General features: G+C 40.3%; 2 protein-coding genes across 4 annotated transcripts in view; one reads left to right on the top strand and one right to left on the bottom strand.

Annotated features, from left to right (window-relative positions):
- The first annotated feature begins 366 nt into the window (after positions 1–366).
- MMRN2 (multimerin 2) lies at positions 367–22,006 on the top strand. Of its 3 annotated transcripts, XM_074924403.1 has the most exons (7): positions 367–752; positions 11,187–11,309; positions 11,826–11,932; positions 13,311–13,379; positions 14,611–14,784; positions 15,861–17,771; positions 18,759–22,006. In XM_074924403.1, the coding sequence occupies exons 1-7, from the start codon at positions 469–471 to the stop codon at positions 19,145–19,147; spliced, it is 3,057 nt and encodes a 1,018-aa protein (XP_074780504.1). In that variant the 5' UTR covers positions 367–468; the 3' UTR covers positions 19,148–22,006. The 3 variants fall into 3 exon arrangements, with proteins under 3 accessions (XP_074780504.1, XP_074780505.1, XP_074780506.1); XM_074924404.1 differs by lacking the exon at positions 14,611–14,784; XM_074924405.1 differs by lacking the exons at positions 367–752; positions 11,187–11,309; positions 11,826–11,932 and adding an exon at positions 11,948–13,213.
- An 82-nt stretch (positions 22,007–22,088) lies between these two features.
- Positions 22,089–27,229, bottom strand: part of BMPR1A (bone morphogenetic protein receptor type 1A) — an 82,220-nt gene continuing 77,079 nt past the window's right edge. The window contains exon 13 of the mRNA XM_074924406.1: positions 22,089–26,878. Coding sequence (XP_074780507.1) covers positions 26,753–26,878 — 126 coding nt within the window. The 3' untranslated portion in view covers positions 22,089–26,752. The remainder of the gene's footprint in view (positions 26,879–27,229) is intronic.

Below are 27,229 nucleotides of genomic sequence, written 5' to 3'. Positions count from 1 at the left end.
TGTGACGTTTTCTGGCACTGTAACGAGTCTGTTACACCACTCAGTATTTTCTTTCCTTTCTTTTCTCTTCCTTTCCTTTAAGCTAACATCCTTTTCCTGTGCCTGAGGGAGAAGGCCGTTGATAAAAGCCAAGTTCCTGTTCACAGATAAGTTTAGAAGGCAGCCAAGCTCAGAAGTTCCTTCAATAAGCTATATTCCTACCACCTTTTTTCCCCCCCTCTGTCAGAGACATTTGAGCCCCACACAGGAACCAGACTCACATTGTTCAATAGCCACGGACGTTTCCACAGTAGCTGGGAGGGTCGAAAACTTCTTCCGCTCTTTGTTACAATTTTTTTTTTTTTTTTTCCCTTCCTTCTTCTAACTTTCCAGTTAAAGAATATTTGCAGGGCATTCCTGAATTAATCCAGGCTGAGCTTCAGAGAAGAGAACAAGAGACAGGTGTAACTGGGTGGGAAAAACCCCACAATGCTGGTGAAGCTTTTGCTCATCTGTAACGCAATAGGACTGGCAAAGCTGGTCAAACACTCAGCCCATCATGGATATCATGATGGTTCAGTGCACAGCTCAAAGCCACACATTTATAAGACCTCTGCATACCCCCAGAGAACTCCTCTGCCACACGAGAAAGAAGGTTATTGGGAGGCAGAAGGGCTCAGGGAAGACACTCCAGATTACCCTTCCAGTGTGATCTCCTCACATCAGGAAGAGAGAGAGGATTTTGAAGCTGCCAGCCCACCGTCCCGAAATGGGTAAGTACCCCAATGCTTTACATGTAATGGCAGTGCAATCCTGTCTGATACCTTTATATCCTGTTGGTAAAGGACCATTTTCAATAGAAGTTTCTCATTAAAATATATTTTAGGGATTGATCTCTATCCAGACAGGATAAATGTTTTAACTACAGAAAGCTGAATTGCTTGTGGGAAATGAAACCAAAGTTGGGACCGGCTCTTTGACTGGACTGAGAGAGCAGGATGGGGTTAGGGGTCTGGACACACCTGGCAGATGTGAAGACAGAACTCTGCTGGAACACCATAAACCAAAACGCTATTTCTGGCAAAGCAGAACTAGAGGAAATTCACTTACTGACTTTTTCTTACCACAGACCTATGCTGATTGTTTTTGCTGATCATGGCAAGCTGTGCCTATCATCAGAATGTGCCTGGCTGCAGACCTGGGCCTAGGAAATAGAGAGGGAAAGACAATGGCAGGATGTTAGCAAAATAAAAATAGTGAGGGGTAAATATAACAAAGCAAGGACTAATAAATAAGTTTGAAAACGACTGCAGATTCAACCTGCCTAAAAGGTTTTCATGACAGTGGAATGCTTTTGATATAAACTATAGCAGGAGAGGAGAGCAGCCATCCTGAGTGGAAAAGGCATGTTGCTTCACTACAAAGGTTTCCAAACACTATGAATTTTGTAAGTTTTACAGGGCACGTAAGTAGGTCTCCAAATGTTTAAAATAGATGAAAAGCATGACAGGGAATGAATCTTTCATAGCGCTGACGGCCGGGTGCTGCAGAGCCCTGTTGGGGAGAGCTGAGACAGCACAGCCATGCTGGCCACAGCCCAGTGCTTTAGGATGCTCTGCTGTTTTTCCCTTTAAATGCTCTGGGTGGAAGGAAAAAGGGGGGGTGGAAAGAGACTATAAAATCTTGCTCGTGTCATGCTTCCCTTTCATGCAAACTAAAGTTTGCAATCTTGTTTCTAATATCATCTACATGTAAAACTAACGCTTCCCTTCTGCATGTAACATGGGGAGTGTCTCAAAACACCCTTGTCCTTCATGCTACATCTTCCCATAAATCCGTACCACTCTCCATTAAGTCATTTTCTAAAGCCTGTAAGTGTTGGCTTCCAGTTTCCTAATGGGCAGTGTTCGATAACGACATGCACTGTTAATTCTCCAACTCCTGGCTGATGCATTTCAGACACTGTCAGAGGAAGAAAACGAGGTCTAAGTGGCCCTCTGGACTTCAACATTCTACTGCAAGGTGGTAGTTGTTTGATTGTCAGCTGAAATGCCAAAAACATTCTGGAATCTATACGTACTATGAAAATTCAGCAATATAGAAAAGATGCACGTAGAGGTCAGCAAGATGCTGTAAAATTACTGTCCTAATAGGGATTTCTTCCTTTGCTATGTAACTTTGCTCAGCACCAGCTTGTGTTCAAGTTCAGTTCAGCACCAGCTATTACTCACCCTAATTTCCTTCCAAGAAGATAAATACTTCCTACTTTTATGGAGATAGTTTCATCATGATTCAAATCATAATGTTCTTCCCAATTATAGCGCTCTGTTGATGACTACAGGCAATCAAAATGTAGCCTGGCAGTAGCTTGACGGAATTTGTTCTTTTGCTGGAGCCATCACATTTATAGTACACACAAGCCCAGGAAGCTGGTATATCTTAGGAAATAAATCTAAGACTTTGAGAAGAATTAGGTCCAAAAGTGAGGAGGGAGAGTGTGAGTAAGAAGGGTCAGCACAGCTCCCCTCGTAACTGCACCCCAAATTCTCAAAGTATTGAACATGGTCGAAGCAAGGTATCTACAGAGCCTGAAGTCCTCAAGCACACATCAGGTGCTCATGGCTGGAGCATCCTGCTTTGCAGAGACTAAAAGTTGTCATGAATCTGGTATTTCCTCCCTACAAGTGTCACTTACGACCTGGAAAAAACACTGAGGAACTGGGCTTACATCTCTAAAGGGGAAAGTAAGAAGAAAAGCACCAGGAGTTACTCAGGAATTAAGAGATATGGGGAGACAAATGCCATAAAAAAGCCCAGGGTGGTGGAGAATACTTTTCTACCAAAACTCTGTCTCACTTCTAGTTTGCTTTTGAAATAAGCAAATACTTTATTTTCAGACCTAGGAAACAACCAATCAACCAACCAAAATCTATGCTAACTTTTTCTCTGAGACAAAGTTCTGACTCTCATCATTTTCTAACAAAAATGATGGTTTTTTGCAACCTCTTGCTATTTTCTTTATGTTTTAGCAATAGTGGTTGTTACAAAATATTATCAGATTAAAAAAAAAAAGTATAGTAGTATTTTTCTTACTGCAGTTACTTGGATAATTGAGACCATAATGACTAACATGTCTAAGGTAATTAGTCAGACAGAATCCTCTGGTTTCTGTTTCAGCATGTAAGGTGAAATGACTCATTAGCTCCCAGTCAAATGCTTGGATGTTACTTTACTGATGAATTCCGCTCAGAACAAGAAGATTATTCTAATAAGAAAATCAGTAAGAAGTACTGACCTTTAGGTGACTTTTAAAAAAAAGATAAATGTGTCCTCTTGTTTCAAATATTCTTTAGAGGAAGAACTGTGCAACAGCTTAATATCTCAGCTGTTGCTGGTACCTGAGTGACCAGGAGAAGCTCTGCATGTTCTAAGTGGACAAGTGTTTGTACATGTTACTTACAAAACCAAAACTATCAAAAGAGGCCAGTTTTCCAAAGGAAATCACCCTTTGTTCTTCTTTTCCCCCTAACAGCTGTGCCTCACATGAGCTGGTCAGTTTGACTTTAGATATTTTATTCTATGGCTGAGGTAAATGTGTCCCACGTGTCCCCAAACTTTCAGCAGAATTAAAAGTGAAATGAAAGCACACGAAGAGGTCTGTACTGTAAAATTGCTGGACTATTTGTTTTAGCAATGGAAGATGAAAAAACAGGTTCTGAATTTCAAAAATACTCAATGCATAACAGCCAAAATAGATAATAAATACATTTTCACGATTCATTCCCCATATAAAACAGATGCCTAATGCAGAACGTCACAGGAACACCCTGTTGTTACAGGCAGCTACAATGAGGTTTGAAAAGGTGCCTGGGACATGACCACATGTGTGGAAGTTCTAAAATTGACACAGTAAATATGGAATAAGAGCTTCTATTAGCTTTGCATTAGCTCATCACTTCCTCTAATACTTACCACTAGGTGTAAGCAATTCAACTGCTGTCTGATCAGGGCATATTGAAAGGGATAAGTCAGTCAATGAGATAATACACCACTATTGTTGTCCTGACAATTGCTGTGTGGATGACACACCTGATAGCTGGTGAAAAGTTGTCCTAAACTGACAAGCCACCTGGGAGATTATTCTTTCTTTAGAGCTTCTTCCATCAAATACTCGGTACCGTAATCTAACCCACGTGCCTGCAACACCAAGAAGTCAGACTGACAACTCAGATTTCATACACTTAGTGTTCCTATTTCACAAAAAAAAAAAAAAAAAAAAAAGATAATGAGGCATCTAAAAGGTACAACCCCATCACACGCTGGGTCTGACAGCAAAGCCCAGAGGTGCCTGTACCCGCAGTCGGCCCGGACTGCCTGTCAAGCAGCTCTGTAAACCAGATCACTTCAGCATTCCAGGTTAAAAATAATCTCAGGAAAAAGCAGAGGTTATTTTTAACTTTCCTCCTCAGTAACCACACTGGCAGAGTTGGTCCTCAAACAGATAGCTCACCTAGTAAGAGAGAAATGGAATGTGGTGGTGAAATGGGAAGGAGCAGAGCAGTTAAAGCTGGTTTCCCCACCTCTGACAAAGTCTATCAGAACTTCTCTGTCTTTCCAAAAGCGTAACCATTGCCAAGTAGCCCCGTTTTGGGTTTGCCCTCCAGCTGGGTAGGTAGTTTAGTTTTCCTTCTTTCTCTTTAATCCACAAACATGCACCCAGCCTGTCATCTATCAGGATTTTTCTTAAAATTACAACATGTCTGCAAAAAAAATGAAAAAACAAACCTCAAAAAAATCCCCAAACCCCACTATCTAAACTATAAGTAGGAAAGGCAGAGATCCTCAGTAACTCCTTAATTGTATTAATATACTTTGAGGTTTGGACACACAATTCTGTGAAGTCATCCTTAATGAGAGGAAGGCTCCCTGATGTCAGCCAGGTGCACCCTTATCTCACTGAAACACTTTCTCTAAGTCAGCCCTCAGCCAGCCACAAAGCAGCAGGCCTCTTTTTGTGATTACCCAGAGTGTCGAAATGCAGAACAACTATCCCCCAAAGTGTAGACAAGCAGAGAAAACCCAAATCAGTCTTATGCTAAGGAAAGTCAGAACAATGCTCCATCTGAATCGCTTATTTTTCGGTCTGCTTTCAGAGGAAAACATCCATTGGTTTAATTAAGAGCAGTTTCACTCTGACTCATCTATTTTTTCAAAACTAGACAGGGACTTTCTTAGGAAGCTTACAGGATACTGAAATTTCCCACAAAGGGGCACAGAACATATGCTTAATATAAAACAGGTTTGGATGAAACGCAACTAAATGGGATCTTCAGCCCCTGACATCCTGCAAACTAGTGGAAGGGCCATTGAGTGCTCAACAATAGTTTTCACAGTGCCAAGTTCATTAACAGAGGCAATGGTTTCCCATCAAAGTCAGGCACTTGACTCCTTTCAGGACTTCAGGAAGTTCTCTGATGTCTGGCTCTGGCTGAGCGGCTGCAGGTAGAATGGCTCCCCTTTAGCACGTTTGATGCAAGCGACACAGCTTCACCGCCTGCAGTACAGGTGTTACCGAACCCTCTGTGCCCAAAGGATTTTTTTATTTCCCAGCTCATTGATGCCAGCTGCAGCAATTCATTCTTCCAGCAAATAGCAATGAATCTCTCGACTCAGCACAGCCACAGAACCACCGTCAGCATATTTCCACGTGGATCCCACATCTTCCCACTTGTGTGGGTCAATACCCCTTGGATCAGTGGGCAGCCCTGAACAATGCCTACCCAAAGCACGATCAGGGCAAGCCTTGCCTGCACCCCGAGGCCCAGCCTGACCTCCTGCCCATCTCCGAGGTGCTGACATCAGCACAGCAATGCCAGCCGGCGGCCACTGGCTGCAATTCCTGCTCCAAGGCAAGTTCTGACAAAGGAATGAGCACGCTGTACTAGGGGTGAACTTAAGTCTGCAGGAGTCAAAAGATGAAATCCACATGTCAGCTGCTTTCTGAACAGGCTGCAGAGCTTCTGTTGGGGGAAGGACAATATAAATGAGGTAACGGCTGTGGATGCTCTGTGAAGAGGAAAAACCTCTTGCATTTATTTCGCTGAAGTAGGTTGTAGGACAGCTGGATCTGGCTCAAAACCAGCTCCCAGCCAAGCCTGCTTTCTCCTGAGCTCCTGCTCCCAGGGAGGCTGCAGGTTCAGGACTGGATTTGCTCAGAAAGCTCTTCACTGCACTAAGTTTTTAGGACGTTCCGCAGGACAAGTCCTGGCTGATAACAGACTAACTGGCACTACTGTTGGGATAAAAGTGCCATCCAAGCAGCATTACTTATGGCCCTGGAACAATTCCAGCACCGTGTGGAAATCCACGTGTTTGAAACTCCCACTGCCACTCTTTTCAGCCCAGCTTGTTGGGGTAAACTACAAATCAGTCTGCTTAAACCCCACTGAAAACCAGAGTGGTTCCTAGGATCAGTGACGGGAAGATCCCAGACTCCGAAAGGGAGCTCTGCTCATCCTAAGGGAAAGGCAGAGAAACCTGGGGTTCTGCTCTCCAACTGCAACACAGGGCTCCTGGCCGCTCAGGGAGAGCAGGAGAATTCACTGACAGACCACCAGTGCAAATTAAAATCCCAGCGGCATACCATGTTTCCTCAGGAAACCGGCACCTTTTCTGGCAGCTGAACACCTTCTGCATTCCACAACAGACACAAAGAAACACCTGCCTGAAAACTGATGTGCATAGTCCTAGTTCAGATTAATTTAAATGTGGTATTTTACCTTTGTTTTATGGAGGCTGCTTTTTCTTGTCAGTGAGAATTTTGCACTGAGAAAAGCAGAACCTAGATTATTCCACAGCTAAAGCCTCATTTTTTTTTTTCCTGCTTCAACTGGTATAAATTAGGAGTCATTCTGTACAAGTCAATTGAAAATCACTTGTTTAAATTAGAAGAACACAGTCCTCTATTATCATCTTGTAGCACATTTAAGCATCAATAATTGCTTATCTGGTGCCTTTTACACTGTGTAGAAAAGGAAAGTGCTACAGACCTGAAAAGTTTTGCACCCTGTCAGTGGCGACCACAGAAACAGCTGGGCAGTTTTCAAAGTAATTATAGAAACTGGCTTCCTTGAGAACAGAAACCTGAGGAAACTGATGTGAAGGACAACTCAGTTGTACTAGTACAGCCAAAGGAATAACAAAACTTGTGGAAAAAACAATGTCCTGAGAAGTCCCGAAGCTTTTGTTCAGGCCTAAAAATTCCACTGACCTAGGAAGCATCTAAAATTATGCATTGCAGCGTCAGTCGTGAGAACTGTAATTAAGAAAAATTAAGTACCTGGCTGAGCTGGGGGGCATTACTGACACTCCCCATCCTGCTGCAATTGGTGTAAGACAAAAGAAACTACCCCATATTCATCTGGGCAGAATGATAATTACTGCAGACCAGAACCTTGCTTTATCTCCTGGTTCTGTGGGTTTTGTTTTATATAAGGAGGCCTGGCCAAACCCTAGAATCAGAGCGAAAACCGCCTGCATTTTGCTATGTTTCAGTAAAAGCTGACATATTATCCAACATAAAACCAAAAAATTTTCAAGATCAGTTTTTAGTGTAAAGGCCTAAAAGGTTCAAATAAAAGGAGACTGTGCTAAGCTAAATTTGCTGAATCTTATTTAAATACAGAATGCTTTGTCGCCAGATGTATTTAACCTCAGGCAGTAGAATACACTTGCCTCAAAATAAGGCAAAGTGGATGGATGCAGATGAAGAGTTCATTCAAATAAGGAGATCAGAAAAAAAAACTGGGAAAAATACCACCTAGTCTAGCAAAGGAAATTCTTCAGATGCTTTTTTTCTAGTTTAAAAAAAAGAATGTTAAAAAAAACTACTAAATTTTTAAAATTCTATAATTTGCTCGAGATTTAATAAAATAGAAAAACAACTGAAACATCTGTAGCCCTGAACTTGGTAGGGTCCCTGCCAGCGTTGCTCTAACTTGCAGTATTGTGATAAACTTCACCATTCACCAGACTGGAAAGCTCTTCTGCTCTCCTTACATGAGCAACTTCTTTCTCCTCCTCTCTCTCCTTGGCAGCAGAAGCTTGAATCAAAAGGAAACTGTATTAAAGAGAATAAAAGCAGAGAGTGTTAAGTTGGCTATATATTCATGGAGTGAATGAAGCGACATGATTTCAAAGATGGGAAAAACCCTGTAGAAGCAGAACACAAAGCTGCTGTGTTCCAGAGACCAGCTGAATAAAGAAAGTGCTATTTGTGAAAGAGCAGTCCTGTGGAACGTCACAGTCTGATGCAGAGCCCACTGGTGCCAGAAGAAGAGCTGCTCACCTCACTGAGCTTTAGGTCAAGCCTTTCTCAGTCTTTACATTGTGCCACTTAACGTTAAAGAATGACACTTCTTCCCTCGAGGCTAATAGAATTAAGGAGCATTTTTAGTTGCAGATAGCAGTTTCCTTATAAAAAAATTTGACAAGAAGGGCAAAAAAAATACTGCAATATAATTTCACCTTTGGACACATTACAGATAGGAAAGATAGGCCTTATTTACTTATCCAATGAAAGAATAAATTTTGATGAGCTTCATGGAACGTGAAACCACTAAAAGTTTTTGTGATTAAAACTGAAACATGACAATAGGTAGCCCTTCAGCTCCACAAACAAGCTTTTAAGATCAAGGGAGAGAATTAACGAGTAGGCACTAAAGAAAACCAGAGGCAAAGAAATGTGATCACTGTTAAAGGAAGTTTTTATGGAGAGTCTATCAAATTCCCTTTTTTTTCAAGCTATTCATTCCCCATAATACTAATAACTGCCCAAAGTAGGCATCAAGTTGGTAATCAACCACCGATTCAATTTTTGATACAACATGACCCCTTTCTACAAGTGGGAAGCCCACCAGATACCTTCAACACATCACCAGGTTTGGGGAAGGAACCCTTCTGTTCTCTGTTAAGCGTGTGCGCAGTTACATGCGCAATACAGGGAGAGTACTCAGTCACACGATGCCACATCCTTGCTCACGCACGTGTTGATGCACGTACGTGTTTGGTATAGATTTGTATGGCTGACATGACTCAAAAGAACTCGTTTGGGAGCTGTGTATGGTGAGAAAAACAAATCAACCCAGATGATGATTCATGGGGAGTGGATTGTTTTCATTAGGAAAGAACAAAACATTAAAGCCAAAGAATCCCATTTTAAAAGGATGTTTCCAGACCCCTGCCTGGACCTGGCAGGCATCCCACTGGCAGACCCAAGATGCTGCACCCAGCAGTGATGCCAGAGAGTTCTAGTAGTAGCACCTGGTGACTTTATTTCCCCAGAAAAAACAGCAGAGACGATTTGAAGGGAAAAAGTCACTCCCAGCTATGGCTTGCCAGGCACGTCAGAGAGGGCAGCCTAAAGACAAGCACGGATCAGGTCTCTGTTCCAGAGTTACTCACCTCACAAAACTGGTGGGCTATGTGCCAGCGAGCCTGGTGAGCTGCTCACAGGTAGCCCAGGGTCTGCCCGTGCCTCCCGGTGTTCCCCGGTTCCTTGCACCTTCCTCCCCTTTCCCTGCCAGGCTGCTCCGGCCACAGCTTCTGCTTTTGGGCAGGACTCAGTTCCCCACTGCTTCTGCCACTCTCTCTGAGAGGCAAACTTTTTCCATACATGCTGATTATCAGAGATTTGGTTCCTGTGTTGCCATTTTAAAATCTACTGCCTAAAGCTTAGCTGTTCGTTATCAGACCTAGCTCTCCCCCCCACCCAGAGCTCTACTCCGTTACAACACGAGCTCTGACAAGCTTTTGGAGTACAAGGATGCCTCTAAATACCCCAACTGACATGATCAGTGTGGTAGAAGGTCTGATACCACTTTTGTTCTGAGAAACTAGTGTTGATTTCATACAGGAAAAGCATTTAATAACATGCATAATGACACATAATATGACTTCTAATTTTTATCCAGGCTTCATTTAAACAGATACGCTGCACAGATTGACACCAGCAAGCTCTAAGACTCATAGTGAAGGCTGCAAAGATGCTGGATGTTGTTCTACTGGTGACAGAACACCAGACCCCGAAAGAGGCCAGACAGAGGGGGGGAAAACCCCCATCATGTGAAAATAGCACCTGCTCATTTATCAGATTTACTCCCGGGCATTAAAACTTTCCTGACTGCCTTTAAGACAGATCATCTGTAAAATGCAATTACCGGTTGAGTGACTCTTCCTCAGAAGGTTTTAGCCAGAGTTAAAGAGGGAGCGAGCAGGAACCCCTTGACTCCATGTAGCTTCTTTGGCCAAACAAAACTGTCACATCCCTTTTCTACTCATCACTATCCAGAGAGAATGGCGGGACTCCTTGGTGCTTAAGTGGTGAACTTCTGTAAGCACACTATCTGAAATGTGTTGAATACACGCGTAGTTTATGAACAATAATTGCAGTTATTAATCAATCAGATGCTAATAGGTTTTTACACTCTGGGATTAATAGATGCCTATATGATTTTGACTTGAAAAATTTACTAGACTAGTAAAACTCACTTGTCCTTGCTAGAAGGATAAAACTAAAACCCAAGAAGCATAAAACTAAGCCCTTAATTTTCCCAATATTGTTTTCCTGTAAAAGATGAGGGACATGATTTCAAAGCTAGTCCCATTAATAAAATTAATAAAATAATGTGTTAATAAAATAACTGCTGTATTATCTTGCAAAATAATACTTAAGACAACTGTTTATTAATGGAGTTTATGCCAGATTAAGTTTTCAGCAGCAGTCTGCCTCAACCTGATGAGTCAGTCATTAGGCATCCGAAATGGCAACATGCCGAGAAAGGCAATTTGATCTTTAAAGTGACATTAACCTGCAGGTTATCACGGGTTGGAAATTTCTCCTGCTAAATGAAAGGGCTGGAAATGGAACTAATGCATCAAAAAAGTTCAGACAATCAACCCTTTAGTAACAAACTCAGATAAATATCCCAAATGAAAACAAATTAACTAGGAGTGGAAGGAGAAGCTAACATGCATTTTCCACTTTCCTCATCATCCAGCTGGGGAAGAAAAAAAAAGAACCCTAAGGGGAAAAAAAAAAAAAAAAAATAGAAGGCCCTTCTGCATTTCACTCTTCTTTGGCGCTGTTACAAGCAAACACTTAAAAAAAACCTATTTCAAATTCCTTTCCCATGTCTGTCTTCCACTAGGAACTGGTGTTCCCTCCTGCAGTCCCGGCTGGTAACGTACATAGAAGCCTGCATGAAGGAGAAGTACATTGTCAACTCCCAGCAGCCCTGTCTAAATGGAGCACCACACTGCCAGAAGATCATGTAAGTATGTTAAATAAAACATCTGAAGTAAACAGAATTTTCTCTGAAGTATCTCAATGATGTTTTCAAAAGTATTTGAAAGTATTGAGAGCAGCCCTGAGGAGAAGGGCTTGGGGGTAGTAGTGGATGGAAAACTGACTGTGAGCCACCAACGTGCACTCACAGCCCAGAAACAAATAAAAAAAAATCTACTGAAGAACAATAAAGCGTGAGGCAGAGCATTGGAGCCTGCTCACGGAGCAGTGGGTACAGCCTGTCTGCTGGTAAGAATGCTCACACACCTGCTGTGAACAGTAACCCTGCTTACAGCAATTTTATATAGGGGGAAAAAAAACCCAAATTGCTGTGGACTCCCTAAATGTTCTACTAGGCAGCAGCGATAGTTTGTGGCAAAGTTCTTACCTGTGCTCTGCGTTAGTCATCTTGGCACCAGGCTGCTGCTAGTCAGTGGGTGTACCCTGAGCGATGCCAGCTGACAGGAACTCACAATCTAACACCCAGACCCTTACTCCCCAGGTACAGGACAGCTCTGAAGCCAGTCTATCAAGTGAAACAGAAGGTCTTGAAGTCTTTGCAGTGGAAATGCTGCCCTGGATTTATTGGCAAGGACTGTGAACAGCGTGGTAAGGAGAGCTAGAGAACGAGCGTGAGGATTGATGACTATATGCCAGTCACAGTGGCAAGAAATAAATCTGCCTATTTGTTTTTCCTTTTTTTGTTTTTGAGAATTGCTGCCTTATTTTCGTTGGTCTGCTATCACCAAATCACTGATACCTTGAAACAAGAAGCAGTTGCAATTACCTGCAAATAGTAGCTAACAGCATTAACTACTTTTGTGCTAGTACCAGCTTTGTGATCTTTACACACACGGAGGAAGGTATTCATTTGCCCGACAAGTCCATCTAGGAATGCCTCATTCCAGGCAGAAACTGGTGACACCAGGATGCAATGCTAGTCCGTGAAATGCCCCCCGGGGCAGGGACATCACAAGGTACCCAGCTCCAGCCCTGCAGGCAGCATCCCCTCTCCCCTCTGCTCACCCTGGCCCACAGACACCCGTTCCAAAAGGGGGAGCAGCTCTGCAAGAACAACAACAGCCCAGACTGTCGCTCCCATAGAAGCTCTAGCCATAGACTTCACATACACTAAACTACTACAGCAATTTGCACTGCTGAGTAATTGTGTGTGTAGCTCCGTCATTATTACAAGAGAGAGGACAGTGTGGTTTAAAAACTGGAGTGCTATATGGCATTGGCAGGGTTTAACAAAGAATACTCCAAAAGCAGAAAGAGAATTTAAACAGGTAAAAGGTAATCCCCTCTAGCAATATAGGCAACCCTAACAAAAAAGGCAAACATCTGTGTGAAAATTGTCACACAATCTCTTGTCTATCTCACCTACAGACGCCACAGATAAAACAGGAGTGCCTGGTTTTCTCTCTGTGGGTTTAGCTTTTCTTCACAGATTTATCTCCAGGTAATGGCTCAGCCTGACCTACATTTATCATGTTGGAAAGCTATTACCAAACGCAGTGCTTCTAGTTGAGTCTCTCCTTTTCCACCCTCATTGACCAAAACCAGCTGCTCCATCTTTCTCTCTTCATTTGTACAGCATCACTCGCTGTGTTGGTGCCAGCAGAATGTTCAGGTAACCGTGGAATAAGGAAGAGGAATTTGCAGATCTTTTGACAAAACTTAAAAAAAAAGAAAAAAAAAAAAAAAAGGATCTATTTGCAATAGACTTATTTTGTAGGAGCAGTAACTCGGCACAAGTTAACCCCCCACCCCACTGCACAGCACTACCATTAAGCAGCGCTGTGTGCCAGCGCTGCCCCGCAGGCAAAGTAAATCCTCCAGACAAGATGTTCTTTCCCCAGGAAACACAGAGGCCCGTCTCCACAGCAGGTACACTACACAGGGCATTACCCTGCAATGCCGTGCTGAACTCTAGTAGTTTCAGCACCTAAAACATTTTCACAGATGTATTACCTCTCAATTGCAGATCCCAGTTTTATTCTGGTGCCAGGAAATCAAACTGAAGGACGGGAAGAAGAGGAGTTCTCAAACCACAGTATGTGCTTGAAATTACTTTGCTTGCTATTCTTTTACCTCTCAGCCAGTGATCAGAAAAAAAGATGTATTTTTAAGCTGCAATTTTAACAAGATAAACTATGGCCAATATCTCTAGTGAAAGCAGTGTTCAGGAAAGCTCTTACACGACTACATTTATTGGCACAAATCGGGGCTTTTGTTAAAACACTACATCAATGCTTGAGACATAAAAGCATCCCAAGTTTCCAAGCTGTATGCTGGCCGGTCATCAGCCATACCTGGTGAGCATCCAGCTGGTACAGAGCCTTAACCTTGCAATGGCACGGATATTTTACCCCTTGCTCTGCTAAGTGGACTCACAGGTAAGCACACCATGCTTGCTCACAAGTCTACCGGAAAAACAACTTATTCAAAACACTGTTTTAGAGTAGCTACCTCATAGCCTTGAGATTATTATTATGACGAGGTACCGTGGACATCTCAGGCACTCTGTCGCACCACTCTCAGTATCCAAGGACTTTTCCTCACTCTCTGGGAACTGGTGTGGCTTGCAGCGCTATCGAGTATCTCCCAGCAACCGGCTTCAGGGTGGTACTGCAGCTCTGAAAGAGTCATTTTTACATCATGCTCTCAGCACTGAATAACCAGTTGCTTTACACTAAAACATTAAAAGTCAAAGGTAACGCCAGAGGGTAAGAGGCCCCCAGGATGGCACAGGTGGGATATACCGGTTTCTGCAACTCTTAGTGTACACTCTGAAATCTAGAGCTCAGATTAGCAGGTGTTTGTTTGGAATAACATCAGTTAAGGGGGCCCTCAGTGAGAGTCAGCTGTGAAGCTGACCCAGTATGCTTCTGATTCCTTAGTGGAACACCCCAATTGCTCTCCTTTTATTCTGGGTTGTTAAACCTTGCTAACCTTTCAGTCAGTGGCTTGAAAGGACTTACTATTCCAGAACATTTTAATGGCATGGGGAAGATTTCAAAAGAAGAGCATTTTACTGCCATCATGGCTAGCATGGCTGAAGTTCTTCTGTTAATATTTAAATATGTTTCTATCACTGTTGAAAAAAAAAATCTTTGCAGAGAAACTGTGAGTTAAGGTGCTGTAAATCAACAAATCCCCCAAATGTCAGTGCAAAATTTTCAGAGCAAGAAGTATACAGGTGTTCTCAGAGGTCTTGTAGGAATACCTGTTGCCTGGTCCCTGCACTCCATTGCATGACTTTGTTTTTTTAATCTTGTGATTAGTGTCAACATCAGTGGATTCAAGAGAAATGTTGGAAATCATTCAAAATCATGAGGCTTTACTGGATGATCTTCAAAGTGATATTCATCAAGCAGTCAGCAACTTAGGTGACTTACAGAGAATATTTGAAAACAACGGTACAAGCATGGTGTTAGAAGTGAACCAGAGCAATTCAGGTGAGAGGTCTGATGCAGAATTATCAGCCAGCCAATAGGCCCTGTAAAATGACACGGATCAGTAAGAAAATTTGAAAACAAAAATACCCTGATATTCCTTGGTCTGCTGGTTGCTTCTAAAGAGACAAAAAAAATGGGCACAATCCCAACACAAATGAATGAACCAAATTCAAGAGTAACTTGAAATGGGAACTGAGGTGAAAAGCAGATTTCTGTTGTAGTTTTCTGGAATTAGAGAATTCCAGAATAACCACAGAATAAAGAGGTTTATTATTCTTAAAATTTGTTAGCTTACTATTCTGCTTCTATGGCTCCTTCTCTTCTATGGGGATGCAGAGTTTAGATTTGGGTTTTGTTCTCTTCCATACTCATGCTATAAACTCTGACGTGCAGGGTATCAGACTGGTGTAGGTAAAATATGTACCCCTCACCCTTCTCTGGAACATTGATCCTGCTGTACATAGGACTGGGAAAAAAGTCACGGAATTTGACCTACTAATGTAAACCAATGATAGAGACTATTGCCCTCAGTGAACCTGGAAGGTGCTCAAGTTTGAACATTACAGTTAGAAATCAAGTCTTAGTATAATTCACACAGATTTTTCAAGTTATTTATTCCTGGCCTGGAATATTCAGCTGTTAAGATGCTGAATAACTTTGTGAAGTAAAAGGTACACTGTAGGAAGTATCAGAAAAAGAACAACATTCTGAGACAGTCAAACAAGCAAGAGCCCACCAGCTAACCGGTGTAAAAATAGGCGTTATGGCCACTTACAAAACTGCTTGTCCAGGAGTTTCAAAATGGAGGGGTTTTTTATGACTTAAATGGGGCAGTCAATACGTATCTAAGTTATTGTCTGCAGACTCAAAGACACAGTGTGCTTCACAGTAACTTTGATTTAAAATTAGGCTCTTTCTGCAATTGTCAAAATTTATCATGTGGTCAGATGTTGGGGAGTAAGACTGCAATGAGACTGCAGTGTAGAAAAATACATACTTGAGTTACACTGGTCAGATTAAGATGGGTTCTAAAAGCAGAATTTATTCATTTATTTATTTTTAAACTGTGTTAACAGATCTACAGGAAAGGTTTCTGCGGCAAGTTTTGTTTCCCCATGTGGAGAATTTTCTAAGGAAGCATTTTAGCCCAATGTGGGCAAACTTCAACAGAAGCTTACAGAACCTCTCAAACATTGTAAGAAACCTGTCCCATGATGTAGAAGCCAACAAGAAAAGCATAGAACGATTTCAAGAGAGCACTGTGCCCAAGAAGGAATTCCAGGAGCTGGGAACTAAGTTTGAATCAAAAGTACAAGAAAACATAGTCAAAGTCAGTCAGGTGAAAAGAGATATAGAGAACCAACTGCAAGTGCAGCAGGCCAGCATCCACCACAATCTCACCACGATCAAAGCAGATACTGACACAAAGCTCAAGAAGCTTCATAGGATTCAGCAGTCCCATTTCTTAGCTTTGAACAACAGCATAGCAAACATAAAACAAGAGCAGAACAATCTTGAAACTAAATTTGAGACTCTGAAAAAAGATTTAACTGAACTCTCCTCACATCACGGTCCCAAAGATGAAAATACCCAGTTAACCATCAGGCAAATAAACGACATTCTGGCAGGGCACGCAAAGCAGCTGAAAGAACTTTACATGGAGTCAGATGTGGCCTTTCAGAATATCGAAGTTTTAGAGAGGTGGTTTAAGGAGTTAAAAAAAAATATCTCAAAGTATAGGCCAGAAGATCTTACAATAACTTTAATGGAGAAATCACTTATTATGGAAGAAAACAGAGCAGCAATGGAAAGGCAGATATCAGAGCTCAACTATACTCTCTCAAATCTTCGGGAAAACTATTCCGATGTGTTGAGATACATGGAGGAATGTAATTGCCAGAGAATATCTGCTGACACTGATGTACTGGAGCAAGATTTAAAGAATGTCACATATTCCCTTGAAGGCACCCAATCAAACTTAAAGGATATGAAGCACTTGGAATCAGTTTTTAGAGATCTCTTGAGGAATGAAATTGAAGAGCTGTCCTCAGCTTTTCCATCTATCTATCAGTCCCTTAATCTCCGTCAGGAAGAAAACAGACAACTTCAGTCACAAGTTGCAGGTTTTTCAGAAGACATAGGCCTCCTGAAGACGAAAGATGAGGAAATTCATCGACACATCAAGTATCTCAACAGTTCCTTCGGCTCTCTTTTGGAAGATGCCATGCGGCATGAAGCAGCACTGGAGGCTTTACTGGGAGAAGAATTTATGGAAGTCTTGTTTGAAGAAGATCCTAGTATCCTAATATCATCAGTATCTCAGCTGCAAGAATCTCTCAGACATATCTCAGATAAACTCCAAGAACAAAATGTGACTTTAGAATCTCTTATTAGAAGGTTTCACCTCTCGGAGAGAGGTCAACAAAATAATCACGATGCTCATACATCTCCTAAGCATCCTAAAGAAGAAACACAAACATCCTCGACTCTAGATGAAATCAGCAGTCAACGCAGCATGGTAGCACACATGGAACCTAACCATGAGGCTGCCAAAGAGGACTCCTTGGATAGCTCAGCTTATAACGATATCATGACTCTGAAGAACGATATCAAACACCTGAGCTTGGCGATCAAGAGGCACGAATCCAGAAGTGACCTGAATCTCTGCTGCAATCATACAACAGTGAATGTAATTGAGCCACTCAACATTTCTGTGGAAATTCTCTCAGCAGATTTAGCAACCATCAAGCAGAAGCTGGAGGAACATCTACTGATATTTAAAAAGCTATTTGGAAGCAATGAAGAATTAGTTGCCTCAAATATAAGTCTGGATGTTGCAAAGATTCAGTCAATGCTGACCAGAAAAGGGAGAAGGCAACAGAAAGGTCAAAGCAAGCAAAGAGACAAGAAAAAGTCTGAGAAGCACAGAGAAAATATGCAAATGACAAGTGGAAAAAATACAGTGCAGACAGAACTTTTAGAAAAAGGTGGGTTCTTTTCTTTTACTTGCTCGTGTGCAGGTCCAGCTTCTTTCTGGGCCCTGCTAGAAGTTCCACACACGGAGTATATTAGTTGATACCAGTCAGGTATCTCGTAGGATGCTGGAGGGAGAAATTCTGAGATAATTTACATTCTCCCCCTTCATCAAAATAAGCAGTTTTGCGTGAGAATCAAGTTGATACACTGCTGCATTTTGCTCGAGGCCAATAAAATCACACCCGTTATAGCTGCTGGGAAACTGGCCTTAAACTAATTCACTTCAGATGTTTAGAACACAAATTTTGTTTATATAGATGCCCACGTTAATGTAGTAGCAGTCTTCTCTTTTGAAGCTGGTGGGGAGTGCTGGGCTTCCTGGTCTTGCTTCTTTTTTTCCTGGTTGAGTCTCACACTCAAAGCACCCAATCCTGCCTAATGCAGACAAATGAACTGCCATCACCTGCACAAGTGGAACAGGGAGGACTGACCAGAGGGATGCTCTCTCTTAAGGCTAAGCTTCAGAGACCAGTTTTCAGCTTATGCTTCACTGTGACTGGCCAGTTCCTTTTCCCTGTAAACAGGTAGCCGTAACCACCTGGCAATTACAACCATCACAGCTTTACCATTGGCTTTTGTGTTGTAGCCCTTGTTAAATGTCCACAACAGAGCAAAAATCAGACCCTTCAGGCATCTGTGCCACAAAACCGTAATTAAGACTGAATAAGTAGAGAATGTATTTAAAACTAATTAATCACAAGCAAAAGCGTGATACTTTCTTTACCTTTTTTTTTTTTTTTTCCTGGGTGGTCTCAGCCTTGTACTTTTCCAAGAGCAGCGGTTCAGCTATTTCCAGGGAACCATCTGATCTAACTCCAGGCACGTATCCGTTTCAGGCATTTAGCTCTCCAAACGGGCACAGAGAAACCAGGGCTTCACCCCACCTCCCACGCTGACGAGTGCTTACTGTTAAAATCCTGTTCCTCTTTCTTTTTCAGACTCATTGGTGGCATTCCATGTGGGATTCTCAGAAGGAAAGGATAAAGAAAAAACTCTGAGGTTTAACGAAACTTACCTCAATTATGGAAACAGCTATTTCCCTGAACATGGCTACTTTAAAGCACCGCACAAAGGTGTCTACCTGTTTGTCGTCTCTGTGGAGTTTAGTTCAGGACCAGCATTGGGACAACTCTCCTTCAGCCGTGGGTACAAGAGAACTCTCTCGAGTAGTCAGAGGAAAACACCAAATGGAAACACCATGACTACTTTTGCCGTGGCAGAAATGGAGAAGGGGGAGAAAGTATGCTTCGAATTGCTGCAGGGCTCTATAGTGACACGGAGTCCGCCTGGGACAACAATGGGTGGATTCCTAATATTTAAAACTTGAATACTGACATTTTGGGTATCTTTCCATAGATGCAATGGATCAATTCACTATTGCTTCATCTGTGATGTATCCAACCCTACTGCATGTGTTTAAACATAGCACTACCCTAGATTTGCCTTCATGCTTCGTTTCTGGAAGTGTTTGGCTTTTGACTGGTTGCATATGAGCAGCAATGGGATTTTCTTTCAAGTCATAAGCTAATGGTTTGGACTCCAAATGCATCAGCACACACATGCCCAAATCCTTCCACTGTGAGAATTGCACCCAATTAGAAAAATATTTTGTGGGACTTCCTTCACATATAAGACAAATAATTCCTCCTTTCCCCTGGCAAGAGAGCATCCTCCCATGGCAAATATCCCCACCACTGGCAAGGAAAAGATTTTAGGCAGGACCATACCTATCAGCTCTCATATTCTGTGAACAGTAGCTTAAAAACAAGAAGCTGGGACAATTTTACCTTGTAGCTCTCTGTGGACCACAGAGAGTCACAGACTGTCTCGGAAACTTCTGCAACTCACTCCAGTGTTTCAGTCTGTGCCCAGCATGAACACCAGCAGAGACTGATCACACCCAGTACGATGTACCCTGAGTATTTCTGAGCAAGGACCTTAGAAACGGCCCAAGTCTGTTTCTGGGCCTGTGTTGTATTTCCACTACGCTGCAAAAATATAGTAATAATACAGCATTGTTATGATGAATTACATCTACATGTAGACAATAGGAAAATGTCAACAATTTAAAAAAAAATACTGGTGAAAATGCAGTTTATTTCTTAAGATAATCCTGAAGAATATAATGAATTCAGCCCAGAGTTCAGCATTTAATAAACAGTTTAGAACCAAGCAAGCAAATGAAACTAACAGCAAAAACTAAGCTCATTGGTCTGCTGTCATTGTTGAATATAAAATAAATTTATAATTAGAGTAAACCATAAAGTAGAATTTCTGAACTGTGAAATTTTTTTTTGAATTTCCAAAAATCTCACGATGACGACGTCTGGTCACATCCTAAGCTTTTCTTCTGTCAAATAAAATATCCTACAGGCTTTCATTTTAGAAAAGTTCAATTACTGTGGTATTTTTCCTTGTCTACCCGATGTCTTACAAAACAATATTAAAACAATCACATTTGCCAAAATGAAATGCATTTAGGAATTCCAGTATTTTTGATGAAGAGGTAAATTATGTATTTTATGCACTTTTAAGGTTGCATTTTCTAATAGAATTCTATCCTGCTGTTAAGGGGTTTTCTCCCCACCTACCTGTATTCGAATCAACATTAAACCACAAACTTTTTAAAAAAACCCACCTCGGTACCAATACACATTGCACTTCAGACAACAGTTTGACGAGCAGACAATATGTATCTTTTGAAATAAAGCTACAAAGCAGTTTCAGCTCCTGACTTGCTGAGAAGATTGTTATTCTCCATCCTGAAAATTCCAACAAAGCAAACAACTAAAAATGATCTCCCATCTCCTCCTGGCCAGTGCTCAGACACGTCACTGGACACGGCTGTTTCAGTTCCTACGCACTGATGCAAATTCATCAGTAACACATTTTTATAGAGAGATAAAAAATAATCATACATAAACGATACAATTTCGATATTTATTATTGGCAGGCAACAGAGCTTATTTTCAGTTAGCAAAACCATTCTGACAACAGGATCTTTCTATCTTTAGGATATAGCACCATCCTGTGGTCACTTTAAGAAGCAACGTTATGGGGAAAAAAATGCTTGCCTAAAAGACTGGTGCAAAAAGTTACCCACACTATTTTCATTATGTCCTCCTGTAATGCTAATACAAAAATCCCAGCTGTCAAGCCAATCATGACCAGTGCAATTAGTGAAGATATTCCACGAACTACACAATAGCCACAACCATGAGAGAAAGTTTGATTTGCCAAGACTGTAATCGTTAGGAGAACAAATCTTTGTGCAGTATAATTTCCTTGTTTTATGTATTAGAGACAAAAAGGTTTGAAACTACATACAGTCTAGTCTTCCATTGTACTTTCCAGAACTCTATTGCAAGAATTTAACACCTGAATTTAGAGGGGGAAAAAAAAAAGTGTTATAATTATCTTTATAACATACTGATAAACAGTGTTTATGATGCTCAGATAATAAAAATGTTCAGCTACTGTAAAAAACAATCTTTACAGCTAAAAATATTCCCGATCAAAGGCAAAAAGAGAACAGAAATTAATCATACTTCTTCCTGCTTATAAACTAAAAGTGAACTCTATGGAGACTAGCAGCCAATACATTTCTGAAATGAGAAAATAAATTCTGAGGTTTTATAGAATTGTGTACTCACAGCTGAGATATCCCTTTTCTTGATCTTCATTTGCTTGAATCGTAAAAACCAGAGTGAATTTAGCAGGCTATGCAGAAGCACCTGCATAATTTAGTAACCAAGAGCACATAAGTACATTAGTTCAAATCTCTTAATCTGGGCATCACTACACAAAAATAATGTTGTACACAGAGGAACAAAGAACAATTACAGAACCCCCATCCTGTTATTTTTTCTCTTTTTACCTGATGAGCTTGAGGCAAATTTATATGGATAAAACCAACATGCAGTGAACCTGCGTATGTTCAAATAAAATAAGTATTCAATTTTGACTTGCTTCTGGCTTTGCTATAAGACAGGGATAAAAATCAGGAGGAAGAAACACGGGTTTTACTGTTGTGCCCTAATTTAGTCCAAGAAACACAGAGACCGAATTTATAGAGCATCAAATAATTCTGAACACCACTGAACAATAAAACTGATCATTAGTAACTTATTCAAAGACTGTGGGAAAGAAAAAAAACCGTAAACGAGGTATTAAAAAGTAGGGAATTATTTAGTTACAGTATTATGATTTCCAAGTCATTACATTTTTAAGGCAAAAATCTTATAGTAACAAAACACATTACTAATGTGTACTAAAATAAGGTTATTTACTTAAAAATGATACATTGGACATAATCTGTGTACAGAACAAGCAATTCATGGTAAACTCAATAAGGCACCTTCTAAAGCAGATGCTGTACAAAATACATCAGTGTGTTACATTTTTAAAGGAGTATTCTACACTTCTGGCATATAACACACACAAGAGTGTGACCATTTGTCTCGTTCCACTCTTCATCCATATTTTATTTACATCTTCTCTAGGTTAACTACAACGTTATTTATTCTTCTTGTATACAATATAGTACAGTTCATTTTGGGCACGGCATGTCAGAGCACAAACGTCACTACATGATGTGGGCTTCTAGGATTGCATTCAATGGTAAAATATTACAAAGCAACAATTACATCAGATTTGTTCAAAAATTAGAAGTAACGTGCACTCCACTTCTGCTATAGCCACCAAGGCTAACACACCACGATTCCCCAGAGCACTGGGTCACTGCCAGGCACGTTCAGACATCACCCCTGTTTGGAATAAAGATTGTGGGCACAGAACAAAGGCTTCTGACTTCAGAGGCACTGTCAGAAGAATGAGGAAGTGCTAAACCATTGTAATATTTGACAGAAGATGAGTGCGTTTAACTTCCCTTTAAAAATATCTGCAATAGCCAAAGAATGCCTTTAAACTCAGTATCTTGGCTTTTCAAACATTTTAGACCATTCAAATACAGTCTGTGAAGACAGAGTAGATTAAATGTATTCAGATGATTCGTTTTACAAACACATTCAAACGGTCATTTAGATCAAGATCTAAAATCTGATACTAGACTACCATGGAGGTAACTTCAATATTAATTTTACATTTTATCCGATACCTCAAAATAGACCAATTAAGAAAATAATTTGGAAAAAGTGATGGATATTGGGAAAACTGTCAACTTACTGAGTAAAACTCAGGAAAAATTACATACTGAGTGAAACTTGGAATAAACTCAAAATGTAAGCCTCCATTTTTCTGTAGGAATACCATGTTTCTTGTGGAATTTACAACTTAACCAAGAACACAAAACTTTCATTTCCACTGCTGTAACAGTAAGAATTATAGAAGTGACTCAAATTATTTTTCACCTAAGGGAAATCACATGGAGCAGGTTAAATAAAATAAAAAACACCCCAAACCCTCTACATATGAGTGTTTAAGAACTTCCAAGGCACAGTCTTGATACCCCCTCAATATATTTTCCACACTTTTGATTTTTATATTTAAAAAAAAAATTACATTTCCCCATTTTGTAGAAATTTTTTTTTTTTTGGATGACAAATAGTTAAAATTTTGGCCAACAAAATAAGATTAATCACACTCCAACAGAAGAATGCTATTACCCTCCCTGACCTTAAAGGCTTCTGAACTCTACAGTATTGCATAAAGCAACAACTTAGCTTTAGAGTCTGCACTAAGTATGCTTCATTACGTAAAAATCAATGGGCTAGCTTTGAGCAGAGTTTATGTTTGTTTTTTTTTTTTTTTTCAAAATGATTGTTAAAACACCAGTACAGACATACTAGGCTCCACAGTTAATGACTTTGCATGGAATGGAGATATGAGCTCATGTGCTTTATGCAACCAGATCCTTCAGGGATAACATTTTTTGAAATACCAGGCAATCAAGGAATGCTAAAGACCTAGCAGCCCCTGTTCAGGTCAGTGACAACTGCATATGCTGATATGTCTGAGTACAAACCTAGTAAGCAAAGTGCTGAAAAATTAAGGTTAAGCTTAAGGCAAAAAGATTTTTTTTCCTCTCAAAGATCATCCTTGCAGCAGTCAACTAAATTCTTCTGTGTTAGAATAAATGTGTAAATCAATTTAGGTCTTAAGACATCTCCCAAAGATCACCATCCCATTGCCTTGCAAATGCCTAAACAATGGAGAAGAAAATGAGTGAATAATTACAAATTATCAAAACTTACACTTCCAACAGCAGCTTCCTCAAGACTTGGGAAAAAGGAATTCAAAAATTCACAAAACCAGTTTATACCTAATAATGCTCTGACAACTTCTAAAAGAAATAAAAAAAATCTAATAGTTATGGGTTAATTTAAATAGACCTCCCTGCTCTGAAAATGTAAGCTAGCAGGGTACCTACATAAACATTTTTCCTTCTTATTGATAAAAATCCTAGAGCAGGAAAAAACCCAAAACTTATCCCTTTACTTTTTTTGGCTCATGCCAAATATTTTCCAACTACTTGTGCAAAAATTATGCGCAAAGACATGATTAACCATTTCAAACTCATCATATATTTCTTGGCAATGGACGGAGATACATTTTTTTTTAAAAAGCCCTTTATCATGAAGATTGTGGCACAATAGCATATATCTCTTGATGTTTTCAAATAAGTTAAAACCATAGTTGACACACCTATGAACTTCTCAGCCAGAGTACATATTAATACTTAAAGGCATTACTGAACAAAAGTAATGACTTTATTTTTTTTAAAAAAAAGAAATGTCCCTCGAAATAGCTAGTTTTCTATAAAATATGTAGAACTGTTAAATAAAGTCTGTACATCACAATAGAAAATAAAAATACTGCAATCTTTTGCCTGACCATTTACATTATGTGAACTACAGAATTCGAACAAAAAAAAAAATAACATGTTAGAAGGTTGTAATTGTTCACAAATCACATTAGTCCTGCATTACATTGTTTTCTATCAGTTGTATTTTCAAGGGAAATTTAAACACATATCAAAACAATCTCCATGTACACAGTTTAAGACAACAAATAATCTGGCATAAATCAATCTGAAGTTTTAACATTTTTTTTCATCAATTTTAATATTATTCCTAACTTCTTTCGTCAAATCTCAACTATGGTGTAAGTGTGTGTGCATGTATCTAATTGTACACATATACCTAGGACTAGGTGTTTGGGTTTTTTTAACTAAAGCACAAACCACACTGTATAAATAACTTCCCTTTTTAAAGTTACCTAGAACAAGATTTACAGTACAAAGTTATAGGCACTTAAATTATCGAATAGATTCAATGGTTCCAATACTGTGTGTTCATTCTTCAGATAATTCATGCATTTGAAGCTTCAACTTGAGTTATGGTACTATTTTCTAACTTCAAAGTAGAAGTGCCAAAGGAGTTATAAATCAATAATTCTGCCTCACAGTAACCTCATGGAGGGGTTCTGGCTTTTAACCAGCTTGTCAGTGAAGAAAAGGAGGGAACTAGAGTTTCCTGTGCACGCCAAACAGTTGGCACAATAAGACCAAATTTTGCAATGATGTTAACTTTTATCTTCATGAATTATCTTTCAATGCCATTCCTCACAAGTGTGCTTAACTAGAACTTAACTCACCCACTGATTTACCTTGTCTCAAATGCTGAATGTTGTAACTGTCTGGTAAGTGGCCCAGAGATCCAGCCTCCTGCTTTTACATCAGGGCAACCCCGTTCAAAACGTTCTGCACACTGTGGATCTTACCGTCAACAGTTCACATACTCAGTTCTTCTGGTCTTGACCTTTACTGTATTCTCTAATCTTCTGAGTGCTTGGCCTGTGCATCCTGCCTTCCCTCTTTTGTGTCTGTAAATTAGACTTGTTCTCAAGTCTTTCAACACTCAACTTCTGCCTAGTTTTGTCAGATGATGAAAAAGCGTGCTCCTACAGCTGACTGATTCCCTCCTGTATGGAAGAAAATTCAGGGCATGATAGGCACCTAGTAGTGAGTCTCAATAAAGTAGAAAGGCAAAACACATCCTGAATGGTCTTTCTGTTAAGATACAAATTATTCTACGGCAAAACTGCTTGTTGCATGTGGCATTGTGAAAAATGCACCAGATTTCATAGTCACGCAATTATGGAGCCCACCAGACTGTAAATGAGATGACCAAGGCAGCCTATACCTCTGGGAGAGATTGTTTCAAGCTCTTTACAGACTTACGTGAGCATTCCTTAATTTATTAAGGGTTCACATTCTTGCAATTCTCCTCCTTGTGACCAAAACAAGAATAGAAATAAACTTAAACCCGAGATCTTTGGAGGATAACTTAATGGCAAGGAATAAATTCTGCAGCAAAACTCTGATTGTGGAGCCACAAAATGCATGGAGCCCTGACCATAAAACTTTGTTCATTTAAATGGTTTCTTATCTATTCCAAATGACAGCAAAATAATCCTGGCACACACATCAAGGCATAAGGAACTGTTAAACTGAGTAGTATCACAAACAGATTTATAACCTACAGGCTGTTTCACAAAACCTTGGTATGGATTGACTAGGTTTTATCAGGTAGAAGGCAAAGAAAAAGCTTATATTCTCCATCTCTGTTGAATCCATATAGCTTGTTAGGCTTTCACAGAAAGCACTGTAATCTGAACATTCAATTCAGTACCCAGAGTTTTACTGGAGACTCACTAAGTATGACTGAAGTCTCAATGCAGCTCAAACAAAACCAAAACGTGTATTTTAATCAAGGCTGTCCGTACGTAGCATGTAGTGTACAGAGGCTCTCAGCATCACAGTCTATGAAGTACTGAAAGGTTTGATTAGCAGCCTGTAGAAGTGTGCTGAGAAAATATACTGAATCTCAGTTATTTCCTCTTTCCACATAGGTCTCACCCACGTTTGAGTGAAAAGGAGTCCAGCTTTGCTCTCCAATGTCAATTTACTATGTCAAATCTTTACATCTTGTGATTCCACCATCTTGGCAAGCGTCTTCTTGATCCTCAAGGCAGTGAGCCTTGAAGCAGGATTATGAGCCCAGCATTCGGACATTAATTTCAATATTGCTCTTAAACACTGTGGAAAGAAAAACCAGAGTAACAGTATTGTAACAACTGACAGGCCTGAGGTGTATAATTTTGCTTCGCTGTCAATCCCAAATTATAGAACAATTTTAGTCCAAATGTGCCAACTTCCACATTTTCTGCAAAATTGCTGATAGAGAACTATTATAAACAGATCAACTAAAAAAAAAAAAATCCCCCAAACCAACAAGCACATCCCAACCCTTCTTTTTCTGCCCTTTCACTGTCTGTATGACAGCAGTTGGAACTAACTGAAGTGTTTCTTTAGTTTCACAAAGGTGCATTACCAGAACTTAGCGTTACAACTCAAGACCAGCAGTACAAAAAAGGCAACAATAAGCAG

The sequence above is a fragment of the Athene noctua genome, chromosome 21 (genome assembly GCF_965140245.1).
Source record: "Athene noctua chromosome 21, bAthNoc1.hap1.1, whole genome shotgun sequence".
NCBI lineage: Eukaryota > Metazoa > Chordata > Aves > Strigiformes > Strigidae > Athene > Athene noctua.
Note: the sequence above shows the minus strand (reverse complement) of the source record. Positions and strands in the feature narration are given on the sequence as shown.

What these genes read in the sequence shown, in the direction of transcription:
- MMRN2 (XM_074924403.1), top strand. Translation starts at nt 469, where the DNA reads ATGCTGGTGAAGCTTTTGCTCATCTGTAACGCAATAGGACTGGCAAAG. An exon ending in CAAGGACTGTGAACAGCGTG is followed by an intron (nt 11,933 to 13,310) that starts GTAAGGAGAGCT and finishes TCTCAATTGCAG; the next exon opens with ATCCCAGTTTTATTCTGGTG. An exon ending in AGAGGAGTTCTCAAACCACA is followed by an intron (nt 13,380 to 14,610) that starts GTATGTGCTTGA and finishes TCTTGTGATTAG; the next exon opens with TGTCAACATCAGTGGATTCA.